Source organism: Nothobranchius furzeri, chromosome 9, assembly GCF_043380555.1.
Source record: "Nothobranchius furzeri strain GRZ-AD chromosome 9, NfurGRZ-RIMD1, whole genome shotgun sequence".
Taxonomy (NCBI): domain Eukaryota; kingdom Metazoa; phylum Chordata; class Actinopteri; order Cyprinodontiformes; family Nothobranchiidae; genus Nothobranchius; species Nothobranchius furzeri.
The window spans coordinates 26,582,561-26,610,538 of record NC_091749.1 but is presented as its reverse complement, the minus strand read 5'-3'; the positions used below and the strand labels follow the sequence as shown (position 1 = coordinate 26,610,538).

Below are 27,978 nucleotides of genomic sequence, written 5' to 3'. Positions count from 1 at the left end.
ATGAGAGCACAAAAATACAGAAATGACAGGAACACTCATTTGAAAAGAGCCAGTGAGGAAGACAAGGATGATCAGGAGGTCACTCTAAAGTCAGCCTGAACAAGTGATGCTTTTTAAAGGAGACCACTGAGTCCACTGATCTCAGGCTCAGCTGGAGAGAATTCCAGCTTCAGGAAATTTATTTTAAATCCAAAACTTGCATCTTGCTTCCCTTTCTTATCCTTAATGATAATGAGATATTCTCATACTAAAATTATCATATACAGGGTGAACAACTCTCACTCAGTGAGTGTGAGACCCACGCATTTGACTGTCTTCACACACTCTCACGCCACATCCTCAATTTGCCACGCTGAGCTACACAATGAGTCGCGCTACTGTGCACACTCTCCTAGCTACATCTCTTCAAGTTCAGCTTTTAACTGATCTTATGAGCGAGAAGGAGGAATTGATGCTCTCCAGTGGCAAAAATCTAGAAATAGCCTCTGGTTTGGTTAACTATTCAGAGAATATTTTACCTCCTTATCTCAATGAAGCTGAAAGAAAACATTTCTAATTTTTTTAAGTGTGCTTGCGAATGTTATTTTAATATACAGTTACAATAGTTGGTAGAGACACTTCTTGTAAATTATTTTTAATAAAATGCTACAGTGTTTTAGCATTAGTAACAGGGTTAGCAGTCTTTGGTTTTTGTTTTTTCACTCACCTCACCTTCCTCTGTTTATCCGGGTCCAGGTCACAGGGGCACCATCCCAAGCAATCCTCTTCCCGGCCACATCTACGGCCAGCTCCTCAGTTGGGACACCCAGGCATTCCCTGGCCAACTTAGAGATGTATTTCCTCCATCCATGTAGTCCTGGGTTGACCCGGGGGCCTCCTGCCGGCAAGACATGCCCAAAACACATCCCAAGGGAAGCATCCAGGAGGCATCTTGACCAGATGCATGAACCACCTCAACTGGCTCCTTTCGATGCGGAGGAGCAGTGGCTCTACTCCGAGTCCCTCCCGGATGTCCGAGTTCCTTACCCTATCCCGAAGGCAGAACCCGGCCACCAGTTTATAACTATTCAACTAAATACATGTACAGTGTTAAACAAAATGGTTGTGTGCAGTGGCAAACCAGCCTTTACGAGCGCAAACATTTCCTGTATTATTTAGATCAACTGGATGGAAGCATGATAACTAGGAGCCTAAGTCACGCCCATCTACTTTCGGACGACGGGTCCCCAGAAGAATGACAAAATAAATGCAAGTCAATGGGGCTAAAAACGATATTTTCTAATTCCGCTTGTTATGTGCCGTGGATTTCAGATATGATGTCGTGAATTTTAAAGACGCATTCTGATGCTAAGAAATCACTCATTTTTGAATGGGGCCAAACGTTATTTTAGATTTTGTAGAAAAATGTGTCCAGGACTACAAATGTGCATCACCAAAGTGATGTCATCAAACCAGAAATGAAGAAAAACAGAGGGAAAATGGCTGTTAGTTCAGAGAACTTCAAATTCTTCCTTCAAGAGGAAAGAACATTGGTTACCTTTGTAACCCCAGATTCTATGAGTATGGCGAAGCCCTTTAAACCTCGCCTATTGGGAGTTAGTCCCCGAAAACGACCAATGACTGAAGAGCTTTAATGTACACCCGCCTATCAGGTGGGCACTGGTCCTATAAATAGTGTAATGTAAGTTTCAGTGGGCGTACGGGCAGAATATCTTGCCCTCCAGTCAGAAACCGAAAACACCACCAGTAGGCAACGACTTATAAAAAGACACACTTTATTACACAATCAATAATAAAACATTATGGCCAAAGTCCCCTATGATAAAACCAGCTGTTCAGCATGAATAAAACAAGCAGCGGTACTTAGCTGTCCCAGACGATGTGACCCCCCTCCCCGGGGTCTGAGCTTCCAATGCCGTCCAACGCCCTGGGGTGCAGCTAGCGAGGACGGCGGGTAAATCCACAACGTAAGTTCCACTGCCAGAGTCCATGGCGGCAGATATCGGCATGGTCTTGGCATCCACTAGTCCCAGCCCTCGCTATCTAAAGAAGGCGACAAGCCTTCCCTCCTAGCGCTGGAACACTGTACGCCTATTCAACTGTCTTCGTCGCCGGCAGCCCTAAACGACTGCGAACGACCCCACCCCCCAAAGTCCAATGCCACAATGACAGGTATACCACGCACACATCTTGGTAGACCTGTCACCCTTTTATCCTCCCCGGCCTCGTTATCCGTAACGAGGACCAGCCGGTTTCCAATCACCACACCCTCAGAGCCCGGCAGCTTCCGTCTTTTTTCCATCACAATAGGTATGAGGACCAAGGATCATCTCCAAAAGTTCAAAGAACCCCAGAACCAGTGGGCCAGATGCTTAAAGGGTTCTGCCATACTCATAGACTCTGGGGTTACAAAGGTAACCAACGTTCTATTTCGTATGGCTCCGCCCTTTAAGCCTCACCTATAAGGCGGAGCATGATGTAGTAAACACCCACTGGTTAACAACAAGTAACAAAACGCCCCCAACACCCTAAAGCCTGATTTATGCTTCTCCGTCTGTGTCAGTGCGGAGACACGCAACGCCATTATCCGTCCTTGCGTAGGGCTCCGGCAGGCACGCAAGTACGTACCGAGTCAAGCCCACTTTTTTAAACATCCGTCAAACGAGACGGATTACGCAAGCTTGTGATTGGTCAGGACGCCGCTGTTGTTTACAGCGCCGCCATTGCAAAGAGAGCCGAGGATAACTAGCGGCAGACACGGAGAAGCTTGAAGAATACCTCGTGAAAAAACTCTAAAAATATGAACGTATAATTCTCCCGTGACTGGAGGAGTGAAAAGATGCGCAGCAAGCATTTTATTTGTGGACGGAAATGACAGGAAACATGGGTTTAGAGGTGGGGAGCGCATGAAGAGGTGGAGGAGAATGAGAGACAAATATGTCTGTTAAAAAGTCTCTTATATACACAAAAAACACAATATAAACACACTATCTTGGACCGATACATGACAGGATACCACAGAACAGCGCTACGCCCTCTGCTGTCCTGCCGGGCAATTGCTTTGCAACACTCTCCAGGAGACGGAGAAGTAAAGGAGCAAAACGCTTCCGTCAATCCGTGCGGGTCTGTCCTTTGCGGAGCTGACGGAGAAGCATAAACCAGGCTTAACCCCCAAATTCCACTACCTCCGCTCCGCTCCGACACGAACGCCGGAGCAAAATCGGTCCCGTTCTAGTCAATCAGAGCAATTCCACTACTGCGGCCGTGCTCCGGCCGTGCTCCGGCAGTGCGGCGCCATGCGCCGCCCTCTGTTCCGGTGTCCGGCAAAAATAGAATCGATCCTATTTTCGCCGGACGCCGGAGCACCTCCGCAGTAAATGGACAGAAATCACAACTGCCCAACAGGAAAAGGAGCAAGCACAACTTTCGTTTTTCACAATAAATCGATAAACAAAAGGCGTTTTTTGTTTCATATGCACAGGTTTAACAACTATCAATGGCGGCTGAACTTTAAATGCACAAAAGTAAGCCATAAATACAGTTTCTACTATCAAAGTAGTCACACTTTGTTGACCCAAACATTGCTGATCTCTCAACACACATGATAGGCGGATTAAATAGTTCATTTCGATGCTTCTCCCACACAACGGGTGTTTGGATCTAACTTCCGCGTTTATTGCTCGGACTGTATCGCAAGTTCTCGAAAATCCCGCGCATGCTTGTTTGCCCACCTCAGTTCTCCGTACCGGAGCGGAGCCGTTGTAGAGCGGGTACCAGGAAAAATTGAGTTCGGAAGCGAGCGGCTGCAGAAGGCGGGGGCGGACCGGACCGGAGCAGAGCGGAGGTAGTGGAATTTGGGGGTAACACAGCTGCGGCGGGCATAAGATGAGCAGATGTGAGGGAAGACTGTGTGGGAGAGGGTGGAGTTATCCCGAGGTCACCTGGCAATGAGCCAGAGAACAATGGGAAGAAAAATCAACACCAAAACAATAGGTGGAGAACAGCAGGGTTAATTGAGGAAGGCTCAATAACATCTCGCTGACCCCGCAGAGCAACGGGTGAAAACATAAGCTGCTAATAGCAACATGTGATAACAACGGGGGAAAAGGGGAACACATTAACACACCCCTGCCCATGGCAGCAGCACGTTTGAGAAGGGAGGCGCATGCCAAATCGATGACACCAGCAGACAGAATCAAACAGATACATTACCAAGCACTGCGCTGGAAGCAGAGATGCTGGACATGTCTTTCAGGTAGAACCTCACGAAGGAGCAGGGTGAGGCCCACGAAGCCGCTAAACAGATGTCAGAAACAGACATTGCTCCTTGGAGTGCCACAGAAGACGATATGTTTCTCATCGAGTGAGCCTTCAGCTTTTCCGGTGGATCCAACCCTGAAGAGACATATGTGAGCGAGATGGCATCACCAATGAGAAGGGCGCTGTGAAGACAGGGGCTGGCCAAGGGAGCTCTCCCTAAAGTGCACAAGCAAGTGATCTGTTACATGTCGTGGCCCTTTTCGGCCACAAGATGGCCTCAGTGGCCTTTGCCTCGCCTGTCTCCTGGTGCCCCAGCTGTTTGGCATCAGTAATCAGGGAGCAGCTGTTAAAAACTGTGCTCCTGTCCTCAGTCAATGAGAAGGTCCAAGGGTAGTGTAGACTGGGAACAGTTTACACTATTCTCTTCTCCTCGGTTCGTTCGCTTTTGGGTACAACTTGGATCATTCGCTAGTCTTCGGTTTGCTCTCACTAGAAATTTGGATTTGGATAATCTAGGATTTTGTCACGCTGCCTCCTTCACAACCCTCGGCATCCTCCGGGGGAGGACCCCACACTCACTCAGACCAACCGAACTCCACTACCCAGCATTCCCAGCACCAGCCTTCTGGCCCACGTCACCCGCCACATCTACATAAGGAAGTACAGCTCAACGCCAAACCACTCAGTCATCGTTCTAACCGAACTGTGCTCCGAGTTCCGACCAGATCCAACCCGATCATTCAGCCCGTTCTGACCAGATCAGCCCGTGCTACTCACCCTGCCGACTCAAAGTAAGTCAGCTTGTTACCTTTTGGAGCTGCCGTGCTCTCCAGTCATTATACGGTTTGACTCCTGGAACAAACCGCGTGTCAACCTGCCCGGCGTCAGTCACTCCGCGCTTGGGTTTACAAACACGCTACATCCTGAACTCTCGCTCCGGTTCAGCTCAGCTCGAGTCAGGCCTTTTTGTTTCTCCTTTTTGATAAAGCTCCCTTTGTTTTGTATATAGTATTGTTTTTAAGATTCTTTGTAAATACACCACTCGTTTTGTAATAAAATTCTTGTTTTTAAGCGACACAGCACTCTGTTTATTATTTACCCCACACACTACTTTTATTACTCCCCTCCTCATCTCTCCTAGAGAGCCGGGGACGTAATAGATCTGTGCGACGAAGGGCAGCGGTGCAGGAAACAAAACATTTGAGAGCCCGTATCGGGCGTAACAAATGAGTAGCCGCTTGTTTCTCCGAGCTATGAGGAGGGGAAAGAATCCCTCCAATGTGATGGATCTGGACTTAAAGGAGCTATTAAGGCTCTTAGGAGTGAATGCTGGGTTGGGACACAACACAGCCGAACCCCCGTCATCCCGGATCCTTAGGCAGGATGGGGCCACAGAAAGGGCAGCCAGGTCACTCACCCTCTTAAAAGACGTAAGAGCCAACAAGAGGGCTGTTTTAAGAGACAAAAATCTCAGAGAAGTCTGATCCAGTGGTTCAAACGGGGCCAACGCGAGGCCGCGTAAGACCACTCCCAAATCCCACTGTGGGACTAGTGAGCGCTGCACCGGTCTGAGGCGTCTCACTCCATTCAGAAACTGCTTGGTAAGGGGGTGGCTGAAAACAGACCTATCCCCGAACCCTTGGTGCAAGAAGAAACAGCAGCCGCATAGGATTTAACAGTGCTGAAGGCCAGGCCCTTGTCCATCAACATCTGTAAAAATGACAACATGCTGGCCAAGGGACATGACAGCGGGTCGACCTGTCGGTCCTGGCACCAACGCTGAAAAGCATCCCACTTCGCAGAATAAGAAGCTACAGTGGAGGGGGTGCGAGAAGATTGAATGGTTCGAACCACATTGGAAGTTAAGCCCCATGCTTCCAGATGAGACCATACAGCACCCAAACCCACGGGTGCTGGCCCTGGACCGGGGGGTGCATTATCCCTGATCGCCCACAGAATGGGATAAGCTCGTGCCCCCCCACCCCGACAGGGATGCATCCGTGAACACAGACACGTGTGACGTCACTTGCCCAAGAGGAACCCCCTGCTGCAGGGTGTTGGGGTTTGACCAATGCTGTAGGTCTCCCTTCACCGAAGTGGGGACAAGTATCATGTATTTTTGTGGCATATGGGGTCCACCTTGAGGGGATTGAACCAGCGTTGAATGTGCCTCATGTGTAATAAACCGAGCGGCACCACAACGTGGGCCGACGCCATCATGCCCAGAAGTCTCATTACCGACAGCGCCGTGACTGTGCGCTGTGGTCGCACACGGTGGGTTAGGGCAATCAAGTCCGTCGTTCTCTCCTGGGAGAGACGGGCTGTCATGGAGCCGGAGTCCAGGGCCACGCCCAGGAACACAATGGACTGGGACGAAATAACGGAGCTCTTCTCCCAGTTTATGGAGAAGCCCAGAGTGATCAGATGCAGTGCCAGCATCCTCGTTTGCGACTCCGCTTCCGTCTGGGAACTGGCCAGGAGGAGAAGGTCATCTAAATAAAACAGGATCCTCAAGCCCGCTGTGCGTAACGGCTGCAGCGCCGTCGACAGGCACTTGGAGAAGGTGTGTGCGGGGTAGGGAATATCCGAACGGGAGTCTGTTGTACTGATACTGAGTCCCGTTGACTGAGAAGCGCAGGAATTTCCAGTGTTTCGGAACAATCGGAACGTGGAAGTATGCGTCCCTCAGGTCTATGGACGTAAACCAATTGCCTGGGCGCACGTACTCCAACCACGTTTGATTGTGAGCATGCGTAAATGCTTCACTGCTATGAAGGTGTTGAACAGAGACAGATCGAGAATCAGTCTGGAGCCACCATTTTTCTTCGGAACCAGGAAATAACGGGAGTAGAAACCTGTGTTCTCCTCCCCTGGTGGAACCTCGGAGATGGCCTCCTTCGACAGGAGTTCCCCCAACACCGCCTCGAGGGCGGCAGCGTGAGAGGCTGATGTCAGTGTTGTCTCCACAATCCCTGAGAACGGGGTGGGAGGGACTGAAATTGCAGCCTGTGGCCGCTGTGAATTACCGTATGTCCCAAATCCACTTGGTCATGTGGCACACGCGGCTCCAGTCGTGGGCGTGCTCTGACAGTGGGTGCGTGCACAGCGCCTGGGCCTGCAACACGTCCAAAATCCAGGTCCGGGCCCCTACCGCCGTCGCTTGACCACAAGGAATATCGGGAGCTACCCATGGGGGGCCGGCTGGGAAAGGGCCGGTCGCGGAGTTGTGTCTCAGTCGACGTCGGTTCCCTCACAAATGGACATGGCCGTGTGTGCGGTGCCAGCGAGGGCAGAGAGTGCTGCCGCTCATCCGGCGCATGCGGAGGAAACCCAGTGTGCGAGCGTGGGAAAAGCTCTGAAGTGCGTGCAGATGGGCGGTGATCATAGATGACAGCCCGTTTTGGTGGTTGTAATGAATGCGGCAAATCGTCATTGTGCAAATTTGCAGCAGTCACAGCAGGGAGAAGGGGCCATTTGGAGCCAGAGCGCGCGTTTGCTGAGCTCTCTGAGCCACCGCGTAACGATGAAGTCCTTACCGCTGGTTGGCCCCCGCTCTCGCGCCGAGAAGCCGGTGCGGAGGGGATTGGTAGCGACTCTACCCTAGCCCGTGACAGGTGTGTGAGGGGAGAGGTTGTGCTTGGTGTGGGAAACGTGTGAGAGAACAGCAGACGGTACGTTCGAACTGTCTGTACAAGGTTGTGACAGGATGTTGCTCTTTAAGTGATTTACATGTTTTATTTCGAAACACAAATTGTCACAATCAAAAACACACACATTTCCCCCAAGGAGTCATTTCCTTGGATTCTTCTTGCGACTGTCCTGAGGCTGCCAAGTCCAGGTAGGGGCAAGCGGTCTGCATTGGTCTGGAACTGGATCGGGAAGTGTTGCGTCTCTTTGCACCCCGGTGGTCTTCCCAGGTTATGGGTGAGGCACGATGCTGGTGACCGGGCTGGGGTCGGACCAGGCAGCGCACAGTGGCGGAGAGGTCAGTCGACCTCTGAGCCCTCTCGACAGCATCTCTGAAGTTGGACCCAAACAGCACATCCGAGCTGATTGGGCCCTCCAGCATCTCTTTGTGGAGCTACTCCAGGATGGAGGAAAGAGCTCCGAGCCACAGGAGCCAGTGGATGAGGGTCTGCCAGGTGCAGATGCGAGCTGCACAGACCAGGTTGGCGGCACACAAGTTCAAAATGGCATCAGCCGACTTGCAGATGAGGTCCTTGGGTCCCTCAGGCAGGTCACACGTCTCAGCCACCTTGGAGATGCCGTAGACGAGTAGCGCCACATTGTTCGAGGCCGCGCCGATCTGCGCAGCGCACTGGTGGGAACGGTCAGCAAACCGTGCCAGCTGCTGGTCGTTCCTGGAAGCGGGAACCGCTCGCCTGCCCATCATTTTAACCTTGGGTCCGAGCAGGGAAGCCAAGTCAGCCTCCGAGGGCGGAACCACCGGGAAGCCATGCTCGGTGAGGTTCTCTACCTTAGTGATAGACATGTAGGAGGACACAGGAGCCCTGAGCCGGGTGGGCTCAGCTCTGGAGCCGTTCCAGTACTCCATGGATGCTGGGAACTGCGAGAACACTGGGTCAGGGCAGCGAGTCGGTTTCGCGCCAAACCTGCCCACCAAGTCGTCCGACTTAGCAGGGGCGGGAACCGTTAGTCCTTTGAAGCTCGCCACTGCCGAGATGATGGAGGGCAGCTCCTGGAGCAAAGCTCGGATGGGAGGGAGCGGTGTATGGGTGACCTGGAGGTGTGGGTTCGGGTCCCGTTCGGGAGCCTGAAGGTCCACAGCCTCCGAGGACAAGTGTGAGGATCCCGCGCAACTAAGCTGCTCTGTGTCAGAGCAGCTTGCTAGCACGGGTCCAGCTGGTTCCAGACCGGTGTCAAAAAAGTCCATGGCCTCCTCCAGTGGGACGGTGTTGGGTGCCGCAAACCCGCCCTCAGAGCCCTCGGAGATGGCGGTGAAATAATCCACGCGCCGGAGTTTCTCGGCTGCCGGCAGGAGCTGGCAGAAGTGGCGGGCTGCCTGGAGTGTAAGGGCAAGGCCGGCGTGTCTAGGCCAGAGGCAGATGTCACATCTGGCATGGAGGTCACCAGGCATAATGTATGCCGTGTTGCAGGACTGGCACAGTCGGATTGCTTCGCTCATCATGGTTGTAGAGAGATGGGTGAAGATAGCTCAGTTGCTGTCAGGTCTAGTTGAAGAACTAAAAGGAGACGATCCTTGGTCCTCATACCTATTTATGGGACCAGGGCCCACCTGATAGGCGGGTGTATATTAAAGCTCTTCAGTCATTGGTCATTGTCGGGAACTAACTCCCAATAGGCGAGGCTTAAAGGGCAGAGCCATACGAAATAGAACCACCATATATCTGGCCATGTGGTAAGCAGCAGCTACGCTAGAGGAGAGGAGATTATGTGGTGATGTCATATATGCAAAATACCGACGTCTGAGTCATGCTAATTATGAACAAAGTGATAAATCAAAAAAGTACGTGACTGGCTTGGTTGAAACACCCATCATTAATTTTCATTTAAATTGAAGTACAACATATGGGTGATTCAGGGCGTAAGGCAAAGCGGATTAGAAAGCATGTTAGCCCCGTTGACTAGCACTCCTTTTGTTGTTCTTTCGGGGACCCTTGAGCACGACCGGAAAGGGAGGAAACTTTCAAATTGAAGGATTTTTCCGTCTTCTGGTGGACAAATGCTGTTACTACAGGCATTGTTCCTAAAGCTAAACAAGACATTTCTCATCAGCACTTCCTATAAGTTCCTTCAAAATAAAATATGGCACTTAAAAATTACTACAGGTTTTAAATTTGCATTAACGTTGTAGTTTGTCTAAATAATGGGAAAGCCAGAATGTCCTCCCTCATAAAAACTACTTAACTACTAAAACTCAACAAATCAGGGTAAAACTAAATCCATGATAGATTTAGAGGGGGTTTACTCTTAAAATTATGTTATTTTTGGAAATATAAAATTTATTTATTTTGTAACAAAATCTCACCATCATAAACATATAGCTTCTAATCAAACATGTCATATATAAAACTGTTAGTTATTAGTTCAAAGACCAAAAAAGTAAGAAACTACATCTGATAAACTCACAGAGACATTGATACAGACACTCTATTTACAAAAAACAGAAAAATCATTATTGCATTTTGAACTCACAATGACTGTATAAACTACTCATTTAAATGAAATATGAAACAAATGCTAATTAAAACAATTTGGTAAAAAAGCTACTGAAAACTCAGTAAATAAATCACATCCGCTGATTTAATTTGATAAACTTGTTTAATCAGATAAATGAAAACTTTAGATTATATGCAGTATATTATAACTATCAGAATCAGAAGGGCTCTATTGCCATATGTGCGAGAATCACAACATTAGGAGTTTGCTATGGTACTTGGTGCAAGAAAAAACAAACGTTTACAGGGTAAAATTGAAGATACATCAAATTTCATGAAATAAAAAATAATTAAAATAACAAATGAAGTTCAATAAAACACACACACACATATAACACATATATAATAATTATGTTAGAGCAGTCCAACATAAATACAGACAGTATTTAACCCTGAATAACATGTTGGCAAAATATTTTTCTATAAGAATTGACTATCTGTATGCTATAAGCCTAATATTTAAATGGCATATAATAACATAACTGTTCTGCAGTAAAAATCAATGTAAACTTTAAGTAGGTAAAATCAAAGAGCAAGTCACCCCCTACCAGAGTATTACTCCACTCCCACTTCCTGTTTGGAAAATACCATACCATACCACATTTACTTATAAAGCACCATTTCAAAATAGCATGGCACTTAACCAAAGTGCTGTACATTAAAAAAGCCACAAGCTTGAACAAGAAACACAATAAGAACAGGCAAAATACACAAGAACAAAGCATAAATAGTCGGAGATAAAAATTCCTACTAAAAACAATTAAATAGGAGAACACAGTTAACAGCACTATAAAAAATAAAATAATGCGACGAATGATAAAATTATTTGAAATGGCACAAATAAAACCAAATAAGCTACCAGATGGTGCGAGGTGCCAAAAGTGTGCAACTGAATCATAAAAACGGAATTAAAAAATCAAATCTCGTGCTAGATTTTCATGAAAAGTGTCAAGGAGGGAAGGCGATACTAATGAAGTGCGTTTTCAGGGCTGACCTGAAACTGCTAATAGAGGGAGTCAGACACACACGGAGGGGCAGAGAGTTCCAGAGTTTTGGGGCTGCATAAGAGAAGGCACGCTCCCCCCGTGATTTGTACCGAACCTTCGGAACAACAAGCTGCAGATGATCTGCTGACCGAAGGGCACAGGTGGGAACATACGGGGCCAGCAGGTCCGTCAGATAGGATGGGGATGGGCAGTACAAAGCCTTGTAAACATATAACAAGACCTTGAAGTTAATCCTAAATTTGACTGGGAGCCAGTGTAAATGTGCAAGGATGGGTAGGATGTGCATGCGTCTGTCGGTGTTGGTTAAAAATCTGGCTGCGGCATTTTGAACCTTCTGCAGTTTGCTTAGGGCTGAAGCATCAATCCCAATGAGGACAGAATTTGCGTAATCCAGACGTGAAGTAATGAAAGCATGAATGACTGACTCAAGATCCAGGCGTCTGAGGATTGACTTAAGACGAGTGATGAGGCGGTTGGAAAAAGCAGAACTTGACAGTAGCGTTGACTTGTGAAGACATTGAAAGGTCAGAGTCCAGTTTCACACCTAGGCTAGTGGCACATGATTTGTGATTGAGTGGGAGAGTTGAGACATCTAAAGCATCATTCATGTTAGTGGGGCTAAAAAGTATGGCATCTGATTTGCTGTCATTTAACCGTAGGCAGTTTTGAGAAAGCCAGGATCTGACCTGGGAAAGGCATTCTGACATAAGAGAAAATGAGTGCTGTTGGTTGATTTGAAGGTAGATCTGGCAATCATCTGCATAAAAGTCGTAATTAACTCCGAGACTTGCTAAAATCTTACCAAGTGGTAGCATGTAAATTGAAAAGAGGAGAGGACCCAGGATGGAGCCCTGCGGTACTCCCCATGGAAGTGGGACATTGGGAGAAGAGCAGCAAATGCAACAAATGCTGTTGCCTAGCAGACCGAGAGGGCGGAGCCGCTAACAAATACACACACACAGGCTCAAAACGACATTGTGACATCATATCGTACCAGCTAAAATTCTAGGGTACCTCTTAGCCAATAGCAATGGCAGATTTAAATTCAACTGCAGTGCAGAGTTTTTACCTGACAACGGTACAACACTGACAGTTTTAGGCAGAAAATTTAAATTTGAACTAAAATGCACTAGGGCAAAACTATTGACTGCACGTGTCTGCAGCACGATTAGACACGCAGTTATATAGTTTTTCAGGAAAAAAAGCTGATTTGGGGGTGACTTGCTCTTTAAATAGTTTTTTTTCCACATTTTACTAATTTATTTGTTGTTTTTTTAAATATCATAATAATTAACATTGTTGTACATTGCAAACTGTTATTACAGTATCCATTTTGCCTAAACAAATTTAATCTGCCTTAATATCACTTTATTCTCTGCCAGCGTGTCCTCTAGCCACACCTAATAGACAGCTACAGCTTATAAACTTGACTCTCCTATATTCCAGTTGGAATTGACAAAGCTCCTTGGATGAGAAACGAAGCGTCTTCAAGAAACCAAAGACGTCCAGTCGTCTTCATTTGAACCCTTTTGGATGACTAATGCCCCCCCCCCCCCCCCATAGACGCACACAGAAAGAATAAACTTAAGAAAATCTCACTTTTGCCAAAGTTGGCAGCCCTGCATATAAATTGCAAAGTGATGGAGTAAATATATTTGAAATAAATGATGTCGTATTTGTAGATTTAATACGTAGTCACACATCTAAACATTTTTGGCTGTGTATGGTTCTCATGCAGCATAAACATTCCTCACAGTGCCAGCGAGGGGGCAGTGGAGCCCTGGACCAAAATGGCTATTATACAAGCCTATAGGGGGCAGCACCGATCAAGAACGCATAAATGGTGTTATGCTAAAATATGTTTTCATCTGAAAACGCTGTTATGCTTTTCTAGAATTTAAGCCATCTGGGTCAAATATAAACTATTTGAGGTTAAAAAATATCGTGATATATATTTCAGAGAATAATCAGTCAATTGTACTTTAACTGTAATTTTACTCACGAAGATAAATCGCAAAACCGGAATGACGACGCGGAAACGTTATTCGGCGGGGAACATATTTAGGCGTAACACCGGAAACTGTAGCAGAAACGAACATCTTCCACCGGCTTCGGGCTCCTTCTCTTTGTCCGTCCTGCTCTGTCTCGAAGCGACATTCACAGCAACACCATGGCCAATGTAGCCGATACGAGACTATACGACATTCTCGGAGTGTCTCCGTCCGCAACTGAAAACGAATTGAAGAAGGTAATCGGACGGAAAGCAGATGAATTTCACCACATTAGAACAGAGTTTGAAAAATGTTTCCAACCAGGAAATGTGCTGCTAAGCTCTGTTAGCTTGGAAAAAGGCTAGTTTGTTAGCAAGTTAAATGGCCTGGATGTTTATGCGGACTTCACCTATAACTATCGTGGCTTCTTTAATATTAGATAAACGCTCGTTGTGTGGTTTAGGACTTTGTAGTCGTCAGATTAAATGTTAATGTTGGTAAACAGAAGCTTAGTACTTTATTCTACGATGGTCATTGGCCTCGCGTTAGCTTTAGCTCACGTTGAGTCACTACATAGCACAGTGGGGTAGATTACTTTGAGGATTTTTCTAATTATTGTAACCTGACATCGATTATTGGCACTCAGACGTGTTTTCTTGTAGTCTTCCCGAGAGCTTTGTAACGTCTGAAAATTGTTTCAGCCTGTGGAGTTCACTTGATGTCTAATTACGTTTCCCGGCTTAGCTAGTTAGCTTGATTATGACGAAGACCGTTTCCGTTGAATAGTATTGATCTGATGTTTTCTATGGTTATGAAATTATCTAAATTGCCCCCAAACTCACCCGCTGATCTATGAAAGGCTGTTTTCCTTCTTAACTGTTAGCTATTTTCATTACCTTTCAACAGTGAAATTACACGTTTTTGTCCATTTTAGCTAAGCACAAAATGTTCATGTGTTAGATTCAGGATTGATCGCTAGGGTTGTTTTCAGCTCTCTGGGCCTGCAGCGGGAGAGTTTTGCCGGCTGAAACAATGAAATTTCCGTGCGATTGCGTAAACAGAGGGTTGTCTTCCTATAGGTGAAACCGGAAGTTCCGGTGAACACTGCGACTCAACGCAGTTAAAGATATTTACTGTTGGAATAAATAAATAATGATGCTTTTTCTTTGTTTCTCTAGGCATACCGTAAATTGGCAAAAGAATACCACCCTGACAAAAATCCAAATGCAGGAGATAAGGTAAGACCTAAGTGACAGTTTATTTGTATTTATCTGTTTGTGGTGTGTGTAATGAAGCAAAAATCAAATAAGGTTTATATGTTATGCTGTTCACTCAGACTTATGGCTTTACTCTCTGTACCTCTTATAAAGAAGTTGGATTTGATCCATTGTCTGATGCTTTTTCTGCTCAGAGTTGTTTTAAAGTGAAAGATAAAAACAGTCTGACAAGAAAAACACTATTCCATTGGTCATAACAAGAGCAATGTTTCAGAAGTCCGAGAAACTCATAATTTCTTGTTTTATGAGTGTATTTTAACATGTCTGAATAAATAAGTATGATGTTTATTAAATACTTGAGCAGAAAGGCAAAGGGGTGAATCGTAACGTTATTATTAACAGTTTTAACAAGCTTCTCTGCAAATCTGGACAAAATACAACAAGTGTTCAGTTGAATTATCAGAAACAATACAGAGTTTTTTTTTTGTATTTTGCTTTTTCCTGCTGTAGTCTTGACTGTAAAAGGTTTGAGTTTCCAAGTATTGTACATTGTATTTCTTATACTGAGAACTGTGAGTTAATAAAAATAGTTATGATCAAATTGGAACATTAATACTTAAGATAATCTGCGGTTTAAAGCCCATATAAGTAGAATACATTCATTTTATAGCTTTAAACACAGTCTGACGTAAGCGTAGTGGTTAATGTAAACTTTAGTATTTTGGTTACATTGTCAGGCTTCTTTCAAACCCAAGTTTGGTGTTCCTATTTGTTCCCACAGTTTTGATGGGACATTGTGTGAAAAACTCAGCACAGCTGGTAGAAATCTCAGTTTAACTGATAATAAAACAATAATAATACATAATAAAACTATCCATCAGCTACAGGTGGTTGATTTTCTGTTTCATGAATCATAAAAAAAAGTCTTCTCGGAGCTGTTTGTCAGCCTAGTAATGGTCCGTTTTATTTGTTTGCACATTGTTTATACTTTGTTTTCTCTCAAACCTCCAGTTCAAAGAAATCAGCTTTGCCTATGAGGTGCTGACCAACCCTGAAAAGAAGGAACTTTATGATCGCTATGGAGAACAAGGCTTGCGGGAAGGAGGAGGGGGTGGTCCTGGGATGGAAGACATCTTCTCCCACATCTTTGGTGGTGGGCTCTTTGGCTTCATGGGTGGGCAGGGGAACCGCTCGAGGAATGGGGGACGAAGACGAGGCGAGGACATGGTCCATCCACTCAAGTAAGTACAATGGCTTTAATTTCAAATGAAGTGTTTTACTCTAGAGTAGCAGCAGGCTCTAAATGTCTCTTCTTTCCTTCAGGGTGTCCCTAGAGGACCTGTACAACGGCAAAACAACAAAACTACAACTTAGCAAGAACGTACTATGTAGTGGATGTAATGGGTATGTTACTGTAGATTTCTTCTGCATTGTGTGTGTGTGTGTGTGTGTGTGTGTATTTATTTATTTCACCTGCTTATTTATCCATGTGTATAAATGCAGACAGGGAGGCAAGACGGGCGCAGTGCAGAAATGTACCACATGTCGGGGGCGTGGAATGCGTGTCATGATCAGGCAGCTGGCCCCGGGGATGGTCCAACAGATGCAGTCTGTTTGTACTGATTGTAATGGAGAAGGTAAACATTTAATTGATTTTTCGGGTGCCTTGGTGTGTTGCGGGGTTCGTACCTGAACCAAAACAAAGCTGTTTTCTGTGTTTAACCCACAACAGGTGAAGTTATCAGTGAAAAGGACCGTTGTAAAAAGTGTGAAGGCAAGAAAGTAGTGAAGGAGGTAAAAATCCTGGAAGTGCATGTGGATAAAGGCATGAGGCATGGCCAGAAAATAACCTTTGGGGGAGAAGCTGACCAGGCACCAGGCGTGGAGCCCGGGGACATAGTCCTTGTCCTTCAGTCTAAAGAGCATGAGGTAAGTGACTAAACCGTTCTGGCTGCAGACACTTTAGCTCGGCCTCTGCTAAGCAAAGCTACTTCTAATCAAACCTCCAACACCTAGGAGATAATTTATGTCCCATTGAGGGAAGAGCTCGTGATCCTGCAGACCTCAACTTTTCAGGTAGCTTAATACTAGACTCGCAGTCCCAACCAACCAACAACACAGGTCCAGGCACGCGCCGTCACCAAGCCCTCCCCTCTCAACCCCAGACAGACACCACGTGGCTTAAACAAGACGGCAAGAAGAGGCAGAGGAGTATTATAAAATATTAAATTTAAGTCAGTTTTTGTCTGAGTTAGAAAATAGTTAATTAAGGAATCTTATAAAGAGGCCAGGGTCGTACTTAAAATATCTTTTTGACAGTTTTTTTTTAATATATATATATAGTTTTTTCAATAATTATCAATATCGACCAATATGATTTCTTTTATCTATATATTTTTTTCTATATCGTCCAGCCCTACTTCAAACCATCATACACAGTCCATGTTCTGCTGTCAGCACTGCTGCGTTTGGAGACTCCTGCACAAGCCCTCTGGCTATTTACAGAAATACGGTCAGAATGACTGCAGTATTGAGTATTTAATGCGGATCATATATGGGCCTGCTGCACATCAGCTTCTAAAGACACCGCCCCACTGGACCCAGAGCTTCTGCGTGGAGTTGTTCCTACTCTACGAGTCATGATGCTTCCTCTGCTTGTTGATCTCATTGTAGGGAGGGATGTCTGCCAGAAGTGGCACCTTAATCAAGTTGTGTTGTTTTTTTTAACACACAATCTTTAAAAAAAACAACTGCTGTGGGTGGAGGTGGGAATGATCAGATGGGACTGGTTGGACATTCAGCAGGAGCGATGATTTTACACTAGTCTTCAAAAAGCTGCTAAAGGAATGAGAGAACCCTACAGATGTTTGGGAAACCGCTTGCCGGTGTTGGTCAGGACTGGGGCAGCTTGCATCAAGATCGAATCGTTCAGCATTACGCTGGGGACACACCGGCCGCGGAAGCGCAGCGAAAATGGGACCGCCTTCATTCGGTGCCCTTGTTAAGCTATTCTATAGACCACATGGGCCGCCGAAGCGCCGCGAATCGCCTCGCGCCGGCGCTCCAGCCCGCGCCGTGCAGCGATCATTTCGGCGTCGGCTCTATTTTTTTCGCGAGCCGCGGGTGAATCGCTTCAATTCTGGCAGGAAGTCAAACCTAGACATAAGAGGCAGGCCGGTAAATTTAACAAAATAAAGCATTTCAAAATAAAATTCCGCAATAGTCAAATGTGTTCGTAATCAGACACTGCAGAAAAACCACACACACACACACATCGAACTTGTGTGCGTGTGTGACCACGTGAAGGGGTGTGTGGTTTTGGGTGTCTTTTCACCGGAGCAAACGGGTCAGAGAGGCAGAAAGTCTGAGGCAAGCAGTTAAGGTGGATGACTTTAAATTAATTATGGAAGTTGAGAAACACAAGGAGCTGTACGACCCCCGAAAAACATGATTATTTACGTACCCATGTCGGAAGAAACTGCTAGGATACAGCTGCAGAATTGGAGCGGGTTCCAAGAGATTCAACTGGCAGAAACAACTCATACCATAGGTTCACACACACACACACACACACACACACACACGCGCACAAACACTCAAACGTAGAGGAAAAGAGCTGAGAAAAGGCAATGGAGGACACCAAAGCCCCCTTCAGACAGGCCATGAAAAACGGAAATGTTCCGGACTCTGTCCGTAAGACCTTTCTGTCTGAATACAAACATCCGGATAACGTGTTCCGGAATTTATCCGGACGAAGCCCCTAGTAACAGGTCCGGACTTGTTACGGACAGGGTGACTGCTTTTAGACTGGTGAGGTAAAGTTCCGGACAAGAGGGAGGGGGAGGAGGAGGGGACCGGGAGGACGCTGGGCGCACCTAGATAGCCCGCTGCTGTAGCATGCGGCGAACCACGGCAGCTCGCCTCCTACGGTACCGCCTAGACGCGCGACGGAGTGTTTCACACCGCTTCAGTGATTCCTTTAACCATTGAGCTTCATCATCCAGGTCTCCTATGCGTCTTCGTGTGAGCAGAATTATGCTTAAGCGCCTCGTGATTTTTATCTTGAGAGGCGCTATAGAAATGATATTTTATTCTTCTTCTTCTTAACATGAGTCCGATTCTCTCTCCCCCCACCACCCCCCGCTGCCGTCAGACATCTGGAACTTTTCCCTGCTGTGTGAACGCAGCTGAAAGGACAAGTTCCGGTACAAAAGTGGTGTGTCTGAAAACACAGTTCCGGTTAAAAACCGGATTGAATTGTCCGCAAATGTTCCAGAATGTCTGTCTGAAAAGGGCTCAAGTGTTTAAAAGAAACACTACAGCTGAGTCGAGGCGCGCCTCAACTGGGGCGCGTCTGAACTGAGGAGTGGCGAGCAGCGGCCGAATTTCGTGAGCGATTCGCTTCTCGGCGCTTCCGCGGCCGGTGTGTCCCCGGCGTTAGTCGTGTCTACAAGCAGCTAGGATTAATATGCAGCTTCCTCCAGGTCATCTAACTTACATTTCTCAAACTGTGGAATGAGTCCATAGGGCAGTGGTCCGCAAATGGCGGCCCGTGGGCCACGTCCGGCCCGCGAGCCCTCTCTTTGTGGCCCCCAAACCCCGCGTGCACCCCCCAACCCCACTCCCGATGGCCGACTGGGAGGTGTAGGATAGATGGAGCTGAGGAAAAGAATCAATGCATGAGATGCGGGCATTAACGATTCTGCATCATAGAAGAGTACTAGGGCTGGGGGTAAACGATTATTCTGACGATTATTTTATCGAATAGTCGACTATTCTAATGACTATTTAGAAAATTAATCTAATGATTATTTTTCTATTGCACAATTAACAAAAACCAGAAAATCTAATAAATTCCTCCAAAAAATTGAATAATTGGTACTGTAAGAGAATAAACACTACAGGCCTTCCATTTTGTATAACACTGCTTTTATTGTGTTGGTTGGTTATGTTCTGGTGACGTGCATAACTTGGGAGTGCAGGCTGCTGCCTGAGAGGTGGTTGAAGATGGAGTGTCTCCATGCTGCTTTGTTTTGGTCACTTATGTGCGTGAGACGAGTGGTGTTACGACTCTTCCTGGGGAGTTTGGCTCGTGTGCAGAAAGGAAGGGACAATAACGGGATTTAAAAGTTAAAATGATGATCAGGTTTATTTACAACAACAAAAATGCATAAATCTTTCCATCTACAGGTTGGGGATAATAAAACTAATTCTGCCTGTGGGGAATTAAAACAAAAGTACAAATAAGTAGGGATGTCCCACTGGGCAAAGATTACAGGGTTCTGGACCAAAATAAGAATCTCCAAAAGTCCAAACTCTAAACTGGGCAGTTAAACCAAACTCAAGGTGATATCTTAAACTATACCGAAAACCCACAACACTCTAAATGTAATAAAAGGGAGATCTGCACCACAAAAAAGATGAACTCTAAACCAAAACGAAACAGCTTATCCCAACGCAAGAAGCTGTTAGCGAAGATGCTAACAGTAGCTTTACCAACGTTAAGTTCAAGTTACCAAGTTTAAATAAACCAAAAACACCCAGCAGCAAACAGACCAGCACGGAGGAGAGACTGCTACCACCAAAACAGCTCTCCTCATGTCTGAAAGAAGCTCCTTTATGAAGGGAGAAACGCTCCCGGTGATTTTCCACATCTGCGGTAGAGACAGAGCAGCACATCTGACCCCGGAAGTTGTTGTCCGTTGCCGGGAGACGAAGGTGGGCAAAACAGGAAAATAATCTAGTAGCGGATGGACATTGTTCTGGGTCTTCTGTATTTGGCGGAGATGTTAGTGAAGGCGGAGAAGAGGGCGAACTAGAGGAAAAACAGGCAGATTCCTCCTCTATTTACAAACTCCTGGGGATGCAACAAGTGGGCGCGGTGCGTCGACTTCCGGATCTGACGTCGACAAATTTTTAGAATCGAGCCGTCGACATCGTCGAGGCTTCGCTACAGCCCTAAAGAGTACCGAGTTGTTATTTACACGATGATTATCACTTAAAACTGTTGCAATGCCATAACTGCTTATGGAGCATCTTCACTCACCAGGAGGCCATGTCATTGACTTGTTCTTCTCTCCGTTTACATTTTTCAGACATTCAGACGCGATAACAACGACCTGTTCATGAACCATAAGATTGGCCTGGCGGAGGCGCTGTGCGGCTTCCAGTTTATGCTGAAGCACTTAGATGGGAGACAGATTGTTGTCAAGTATCCTGCTGGAAAAGTTATTGAACCAGGTTAACAAACCTTTTCCTGCATTTCATCTTTAAATGGAAGACCTGGTGGTCAGACTGTGTATCATCATCATGATCCGGGTGAGTTTTAACCAAACTCCCGTTTGTTCCAGGCTCTGTCAGAGTGGTGCGAGGAGAAGGCATGCCGCAGTACAGGAACCCCTTTGAGAAGGGAGATCTGTTCATCAAGTTCGATGTCCAGTTCCCTGATCACAACTGGATCAGCCCAGAGAAACTTACGGTAAGACAACTTACTCCATCGGTTACCTGTGTTCGGTTTTGTATTTGTGGGAACCACTCATGGTAGAAAAGACCTGATCTGCCTAGAAATAAATGGACTAGGTTTAGTTTAGTCTCCCTTAGTGTGATTTAAAGGCAATTCACCCATTCTGGTTTCTAAGCAAGTGACTGATGTTTTAGATTTCACAATCGGTCGTCGACCAACAGTGAGAGCAGAACAACGTTCGCAGGATTAGATATTTGATCCACGTGGACTTTTAAATTGTTGAAGTATCCACTAACTGCACTCGCTGGAGACTGAGCCATGAGAAACACCAGTTCAGGCTTCCTGTTGACTAAACGGTATTAATCATGTCCTGTGCAGGAGCTGGAGGACATGCTTCCCTCCAGGTCAGAGCCGCCCATCATCAGCGGAGACACGGAGGAGGTCGACCTGCAGGACTACGATGCCAGCCAGAGCTCATCATCATCAGGTGGCCGCCGAGAGGCGTACCACGACAGCTCCGATGACGAGAGCAGCCACCACGGAACAGGCGTGCAATGTGCCCACCAGTAGTCTCTCCCTTTCTTTCTTACACACACACACGCACACACACACTACCATTCAACCTGTGAATAAGTTTAGGCTGAAGACAGATCCAGTACATCCGATAGACTCATGTGCCTGACATTGTTACTATTATCATCTTGAGTGCACTTTTCTTATTTGTGTCTGAAGAACTTTTGCAGGGGCAGTCGGATTCTCGCGGTGCACCTTGTTCAGATTTAGACCCTTAACACATAATCTAAAGTATTGCAGATCTATCATTCAGGCCCCTCCTCCCTTTCCCTGTCTAAATCCATTCCTCTCATCTAATGGAGCTTCAGAACAGAAAGATTGCTGAGTGTGACTTGCATTGTGATTTTTGTTTTCATAGTATTTACATTAATTTAAAAGCTAGCGTACAGAAACAACTGAACGATGTGATGAAGATTCTGTCTGTCGTCCTTTCCTGAGTTCCACTCGGCACCGTTTGTAGGACTTGTTTCTGATTTTTACACCTTTGTTTTCCTTAATAGGATTTTACTTGTTCTTCTTTTACATTTTAAATCAAGCGGAGGTTTTGTTTTTCATTAAAGTGGTTTTTGGTGAGCTTCTTCAGCTGATAGTATTTGGAGCTGTTATTTAAAAAAAAGAGGAAAAGGTTAAGTGACAAAACTAATTATAGTCTGTGTCCGTGCGGAGACCATGTGCATGTACAAAGCTTTGGTTCTTGCACTTATCAAACACAAAGTAAAGCAACACATAAAAAGTCTATAAAGTTGTTGAGTAAATTGTTATTACCATGTTCTGCCTGCTGTGTAATTATTTACTAAGCCCTTCAGAATCGTTGGTAGTTACTTGTTAGGTTCCTGCAGGAGAAACAGGCCTTTTACTGCAGTGACCGGGGCGAAGTCAGAGCAGGGGTATTTGGCCCAGGAATTAGTTCCATGTGTCTTCCAACACATGACCTGCTGAATAACAAAGCCACGAGATCCTTGGGTTGGGTTTTTGAAGCAATATTTTGCACTAGTGAGCTCAAAATCCTGCCTTCTCTCCTCTGTAGTACAATCAGAAATCCCCCATGGTTGCTGAAGTTGAAACGTGCCTTTATTTGAAGTTCGGACAAAGAGCAGCAGGACAAAATTAAATATGGGAGTATCATGACCCCCACCTCGATGGTTGTGGTGCTTTCCTACTGCAGGAGTTGCATGAATCGTGTGTGTGTGTGTGTTTGTATGCTTGAGGCTATAAGCAATATAGTTGGTTCAAATCAGATGAATCTATTCTCCCAAAAATAAACAAAGTTCCTTCTTTCTGTGACTAGAATGGGCTAACTTTATTAGTGGTTTGTGACTAAAGCAAATGATTTTAATTCAAACTATTTTTACATGAAAATCTGTAACTGGCCGTTTTTTTCAGCATGACTCAAACAGTTTTAACGTACAGTTTTAACACCAGTGGTTCTTTACACCATTTATGTTAATTCAATTCAATAATACTTTATTAATCCCAGAGGGAAATTAGAGTTTCAGTACACACAATTCTGAGATCAGACATACTTGACAAGAATTGGTGACTGTGGCCATTTGCAACCCGAGTCGCGCTACCATAATAGATCAAGAGGGTTTATATGAGGATAGTCAAAAAGGCACTTCAGAGTTACCCTCAACAGAGAGGGCAGCTTTGCTATGCAAAAAAACCCCACCTCAGACAGATATGCACACAGACTTTAGACATCACACAACATAAGTGTTCACTAGGTGGGGAGGTAGGGTTGGGACTTTCCTCACTTCAGTGTGTGCAGCCGCATGGAGCAGCGCTCATCACCTCCGTTTGGACAGGGGAGGGAGATAATGGGTTAGAGGGCACATTGACTCTTAGATACGGTTCCACGGCCTTCACTGGTCACAGTCCCGCCCAGGCTGGGAGAGGGAGAAAGAGTTTCCATAGCGACGGCAGCATTCCACATTTCTTCTGAGGGGGAGTTTTTACTTCAGCCTCACAGGCTCCAAGGGCACCAGATTCAGATAAGAATTGTTTTGGGGACAGACAGAGATGATTTCCTCTCTGCCTTACCCCGGGTTTCCACCGGAGCCGTCAGCAGCACGTTACTGCAGCAGCACGTCTTGCTCGCGTAAGCTGCTGCTTGGCCCTTCCCACGAGACGCGAAGCAGCAGGGGAGCAGCTGTCACCGACCGAGCACGAAGTCACACGAGTGACTTCGTCAGTAAACACAGCAACAAGCAGGAGAAAATTGCAACACGGTTTGTGTTTTATGTTCTGTCCGTTTTATAATCGCCAATACGGACCTGAAAAACAAAGGAGACCGCTAGCTAGGTGATAACTTCTCACGGGGCCGCACAGTTAGTAACCTTTTTTAAAAGTAAAGCAACCGGAAGGCAGTACGTTCTTTATTCTGAAAATCTCGGTAGCTTCTCTCCATTTCCGCGTCCGATTTCCTGTCTTTCCTTCCCCAAAAATGTCGAACTTGACCCGTTTCAGAGGCGTTGCGCGTAGAAAATAGAACCGGCGCGTAAAGGCCGCGACATGCTGCTCCTGAGACGCGGCCGACTCGCGCTGCCGACGGCTCCAGTGGAAAAGGTTCTGTTGACCACAGCGGTTCCTATCAGCAGCTATGACGTGCTGCTGCTGTAACGTGCTGCTGACGGCTCCCGTGGAAAGCCGGGGTGAGAGTTCCGTTGGTCTTCAGCCCATCTAGATCCAATATTGGCAAAATTAATCTATCCCAATCCATGCTGATCCGTCAACTCGCCCCTTGATGGAATCCACCTTCTGTGCCAGAGCCTGAATCTCAGCCAAAGTTCCAAGCTTACGACTCATCTCGACAATTATATGAGTTTGTGCGTTCAAAGCGCGATGCATTCCATCCCTGAGCTCCGGGATTTAGCCAATATCCCTTGAAAGCTCGTTAATTTTCCGGTAAGCCAGGTAACCGCTCAGGCCAAACAGCAGGATTCTCGACACCAAAACAACGAATATCGACATCTACAGAATTATCGCGTCATACCCCTGTCAAAACCCGTGCACGCGCATTGGGTCCACATCGCGCGTGTGAACGGGACTCGCGAGCGAAAATATACATGGCAGCGCGCGTGTGAACGGGACTCGCGAGCGGAAATATACATGGCGAGAGGTCATTTGTGCACTGAGAGGGAGCAAACTGTGTCTGTGAGCGCACAAGGATGTGCACAAGTGACAAACCTGCGTGCGCGCGTTGTCAACGAGCACACGGCAGAGGAAAACGTGCGCGCGCGGCAGCCTCTGTGCGCGCTCGGCTATGGCAAGCCAAAACCGTCACAATACGCCACTTTCCCAACCCGTCTAGTTAAGAAATGGCGAAAAAAACGCCGTTTGACGTGCCAAGACGTCGTAAAATACGGCGAAAACTCTGCCAGAACGCCGTAATTTACGCCGTTCTGAACGGTCCCGTAGAACGCCCGTAAAATACGCCGTTTTTTCCGGACATTGAACGCCGTTTTTTACGTCACCCTAATCCCAGACGCGTCCTCTGTGTGGGTGGCGTAAAATACGGCGTTTGGTACGGACATTGAACGCCGCTTTTTTCGCCGTCCTGTGACATAAAACGCCGCTTTTAACGCCACTTTGTGACAGTTTTAACGCGTTTAAAATTCAACTTTACTCTCATTTATGCAGAGCCCTCCCCATGGGTTTCTCATCCACTTAATTTAAACTCCAGTGACCCAATGAAAGATGAGGAGGTTGAGGCAGCACAAATTCATCCCAGATTCGCCGGGCTGTCGGGCTGTGCGGATTGCTGTTTTCTAATACAACTCGGCTCTGTTTCAACTAATTTCACTGTATTGAAAAAGCCTTGAAATGTAGTAATATTATCAACAATGTGTCAACATTATTATTTTTTCTGTCCACCTGTAAAAGGCAGAAACGCTGTTTCAGTCAGACCTGATGATTACTTAAAAGTGTGGCTGCCGTATCAGTCTGTCCTCGTGGCTCGTGAGTCCAGCTGAAACATCAGTGCTCATTCTGTCCAAAACTCCATTCTTCTTAAGTTCATCCACTTTCAGTATTTACTATTGTGACTGTGTGTGTGTGTGTGTGTGTGTGTTGTCGCAACATCCCGATTGATGATGTGCCCTGGCTATTTGGCCAAGGAAGTGTTCCTTTGGCTGACTGGTTAGAGCGTATGACTCTTACCCGGGAGTCTGGGGATCGAATCCCGCCCGAGTCCTCGTTTATCCACCTGGCCACACTATTGTTTTTTTTTTTTTTTTTTTTTTAACGACTGTTATACTTGTCTTACAGGAGCTTCTGAAGATGTTCTGTCTTGCTTCTCCATCATCACTCTCCAGCTCCTCAGACCAGCCACTCCAGAACCTTCCCAGATCCAGGATCAGAGCACTTTAATTAAAGTTTGAAACATGTCTGCTTGTTGTTCTCCTATAGAAGCCTTAAACTAGAATTTGCTAATGAGCTTTCTTGGCTAAAATATGCTCTTAAATGTTTTTATTTACATAATCAAGAAACACGTTTTTCATTGCTGCTTCACCAAGACATGACTGAAAATGTCCTCATGATCCTGAAACGCTGGTTAAAACAAAATACTTTTAACCTCTTATAAAACAAACGTGTCTGTTGATGATTATGCCCACTACAATACTGAAGCACCTGCATACTTGCTACCGATTTGCTAACTTTCTGTAATATTTTGATATTTAAGTTGAAAACATGAACTGCTGTAACACAAATTCCAAATGTTCTAGTTGAGCACTTGTTTCTAATCAACTAATCATTATTTCTGTGATTAGTCAGCTTTTTCCTTTTCAATAAACACATGGAAAAATTACAATTATCTTACTGAAAAATGGTTTAACAGTGTTGCACATGTATAATAATCTGCACTGGTTTTCACAGTTACGGCATTCTTCAAACTATAATAATAAAATAAAGTGAAAAGATATTTACAATTGATTACTTCAAGTTCCTACTATTTACATTTTATGCATCGATACTGTAAATGGCTGTTTACTAAGGCATACAAAGTCAGTGCCTGTACTTTTATTGGATTGGCTGAGTGTCTGGCTGCAGAAGCAGAACAGATCGACTGAAGCAACTGTCTCTTTAGGTTTTGAGCACTACAATTTATGAAAAATATTTACAAATTTATAATTAGATATAGATTTAGGAAGACATCGAATGAATGCAACATATCAGCTGGAGTTGTTCCTTCTGTAAGAATCTCTGGATGTTAAAAAGGTTAAATTCTCGTGTTTGCACCTTATGACACAAAGCAGATCAGACTGTCAGGTCTTTGAAGTGATGCTTTTGGGCCTGGTCCCTGGTGGTTTCCAGACATTATTTAGTTTACAGATCTTTAGCTGCACATGGAATGTTCTCATACGGGTTCTTGCCTAGTAAGCAGGGGGTTGCCTCCTGTAAAAATGGAGATGATCAGCCTCATTTTGTCTTTCAGCACACTCTGTAAAGTCCTAAATTTAAAAAATGTGGTTTGTGGGAGAGGCTCATCTACTTTCTAAGGCTAACACTTTTAAACTCCTCTTAAGCACACACTCAACTTGTTAATAACTAAAAGGATTGTTCAATACCTGCTCAAATAAACAAGGCAATTCTACAGACTCGTGGATTTGTAAGTAGCATTAATGAAGAATACAGGATCATATAGAACAGAAATATGTAGATTTACAAGCAAACTACCTGTGTACAGGCACTGACTTTGTATGCCTTAGTAAACAGCCATTTACAGTATCGATGCATAAAATGTAAATAGTAGGAACTTGAAGTAATCAATTGTAAATATCTTTTCACTTAAGGAATGCCATAACTGTGAAAACCAGTGCAGATTATTATACATGTGAAACACTGTTAAACCATTTTTCAGTAAGATAATTGTAATTTTTCCATGTGTTTATTGAAAAGGAAAAAGCTGACTAATCACAGAAATAATGATTAGTTGATTAGAAACAAGTGCTCAACTAGAACATTTGGAATTTGTGTTACAGCAGTTCATGTTTTCAACTTAAATATCAAATATTACAGAAAGTTAGCAAATCGGTAGCAAGTATGCAGGTGCTTCAGTATTGTAGTGGGCATAATCATCAACAGACACGTTTGTTTTATAAGAGGTTAAAAGTATTTTGTTTTAACCAGCGTTTCAGGATCATGAGGACATTTTCAGTCATGTCTTGGTGAAGCAGCAATGAAAAACGTGTTTCTTGATTATGTAAATAAAAACATTTAAGAGCATATTTTAGCCAAGAAAGCTCATTAGCAAATTCTAGTTTAAGG

The 27,978-nt window shown here is 45.5% G+C and overlaps 1 protein-coding gene across 1 annotated transcript; it reads left to right on the top strand.

Moving 5' to 3' along the window:
- Positions 1 to 13,540: 13,540 nt before the first annotated feature.
- dnaja2a (DnaJ heat shock protein family (Hsp40) member A2a) lies at positions 13,541 to 22,480 on the top strand. Its single transcript, XM_015953942.3, has 9 exons — positions 13,541 to 13,715; positions 14,637 to 14,696; positions 15,687 to 15,916; positions 15,999 to 16,079; positions 16,179 to 16,312; positions 16,408 to 16,604; positions 20,771 to 20,915; positions 21,026 to 21,153; positions 21,517 to 22,480. The coding sequence occupies exons 1-9, from the start codon at positions 13,638 to 13,640 to the stop codon at positions 21,706 to 21,708; spliced, it is 1,245 nt and encodes a 414-aa protein (XP_015809428.1). The 5' UTR covers positions 13,541 to 13,637; the 3' UTR covers positions 21,709 to 22,480.
- The last annotated feature ends 5,498 nt before the right edge of the window (positions 22,481 to 27,978 follow it).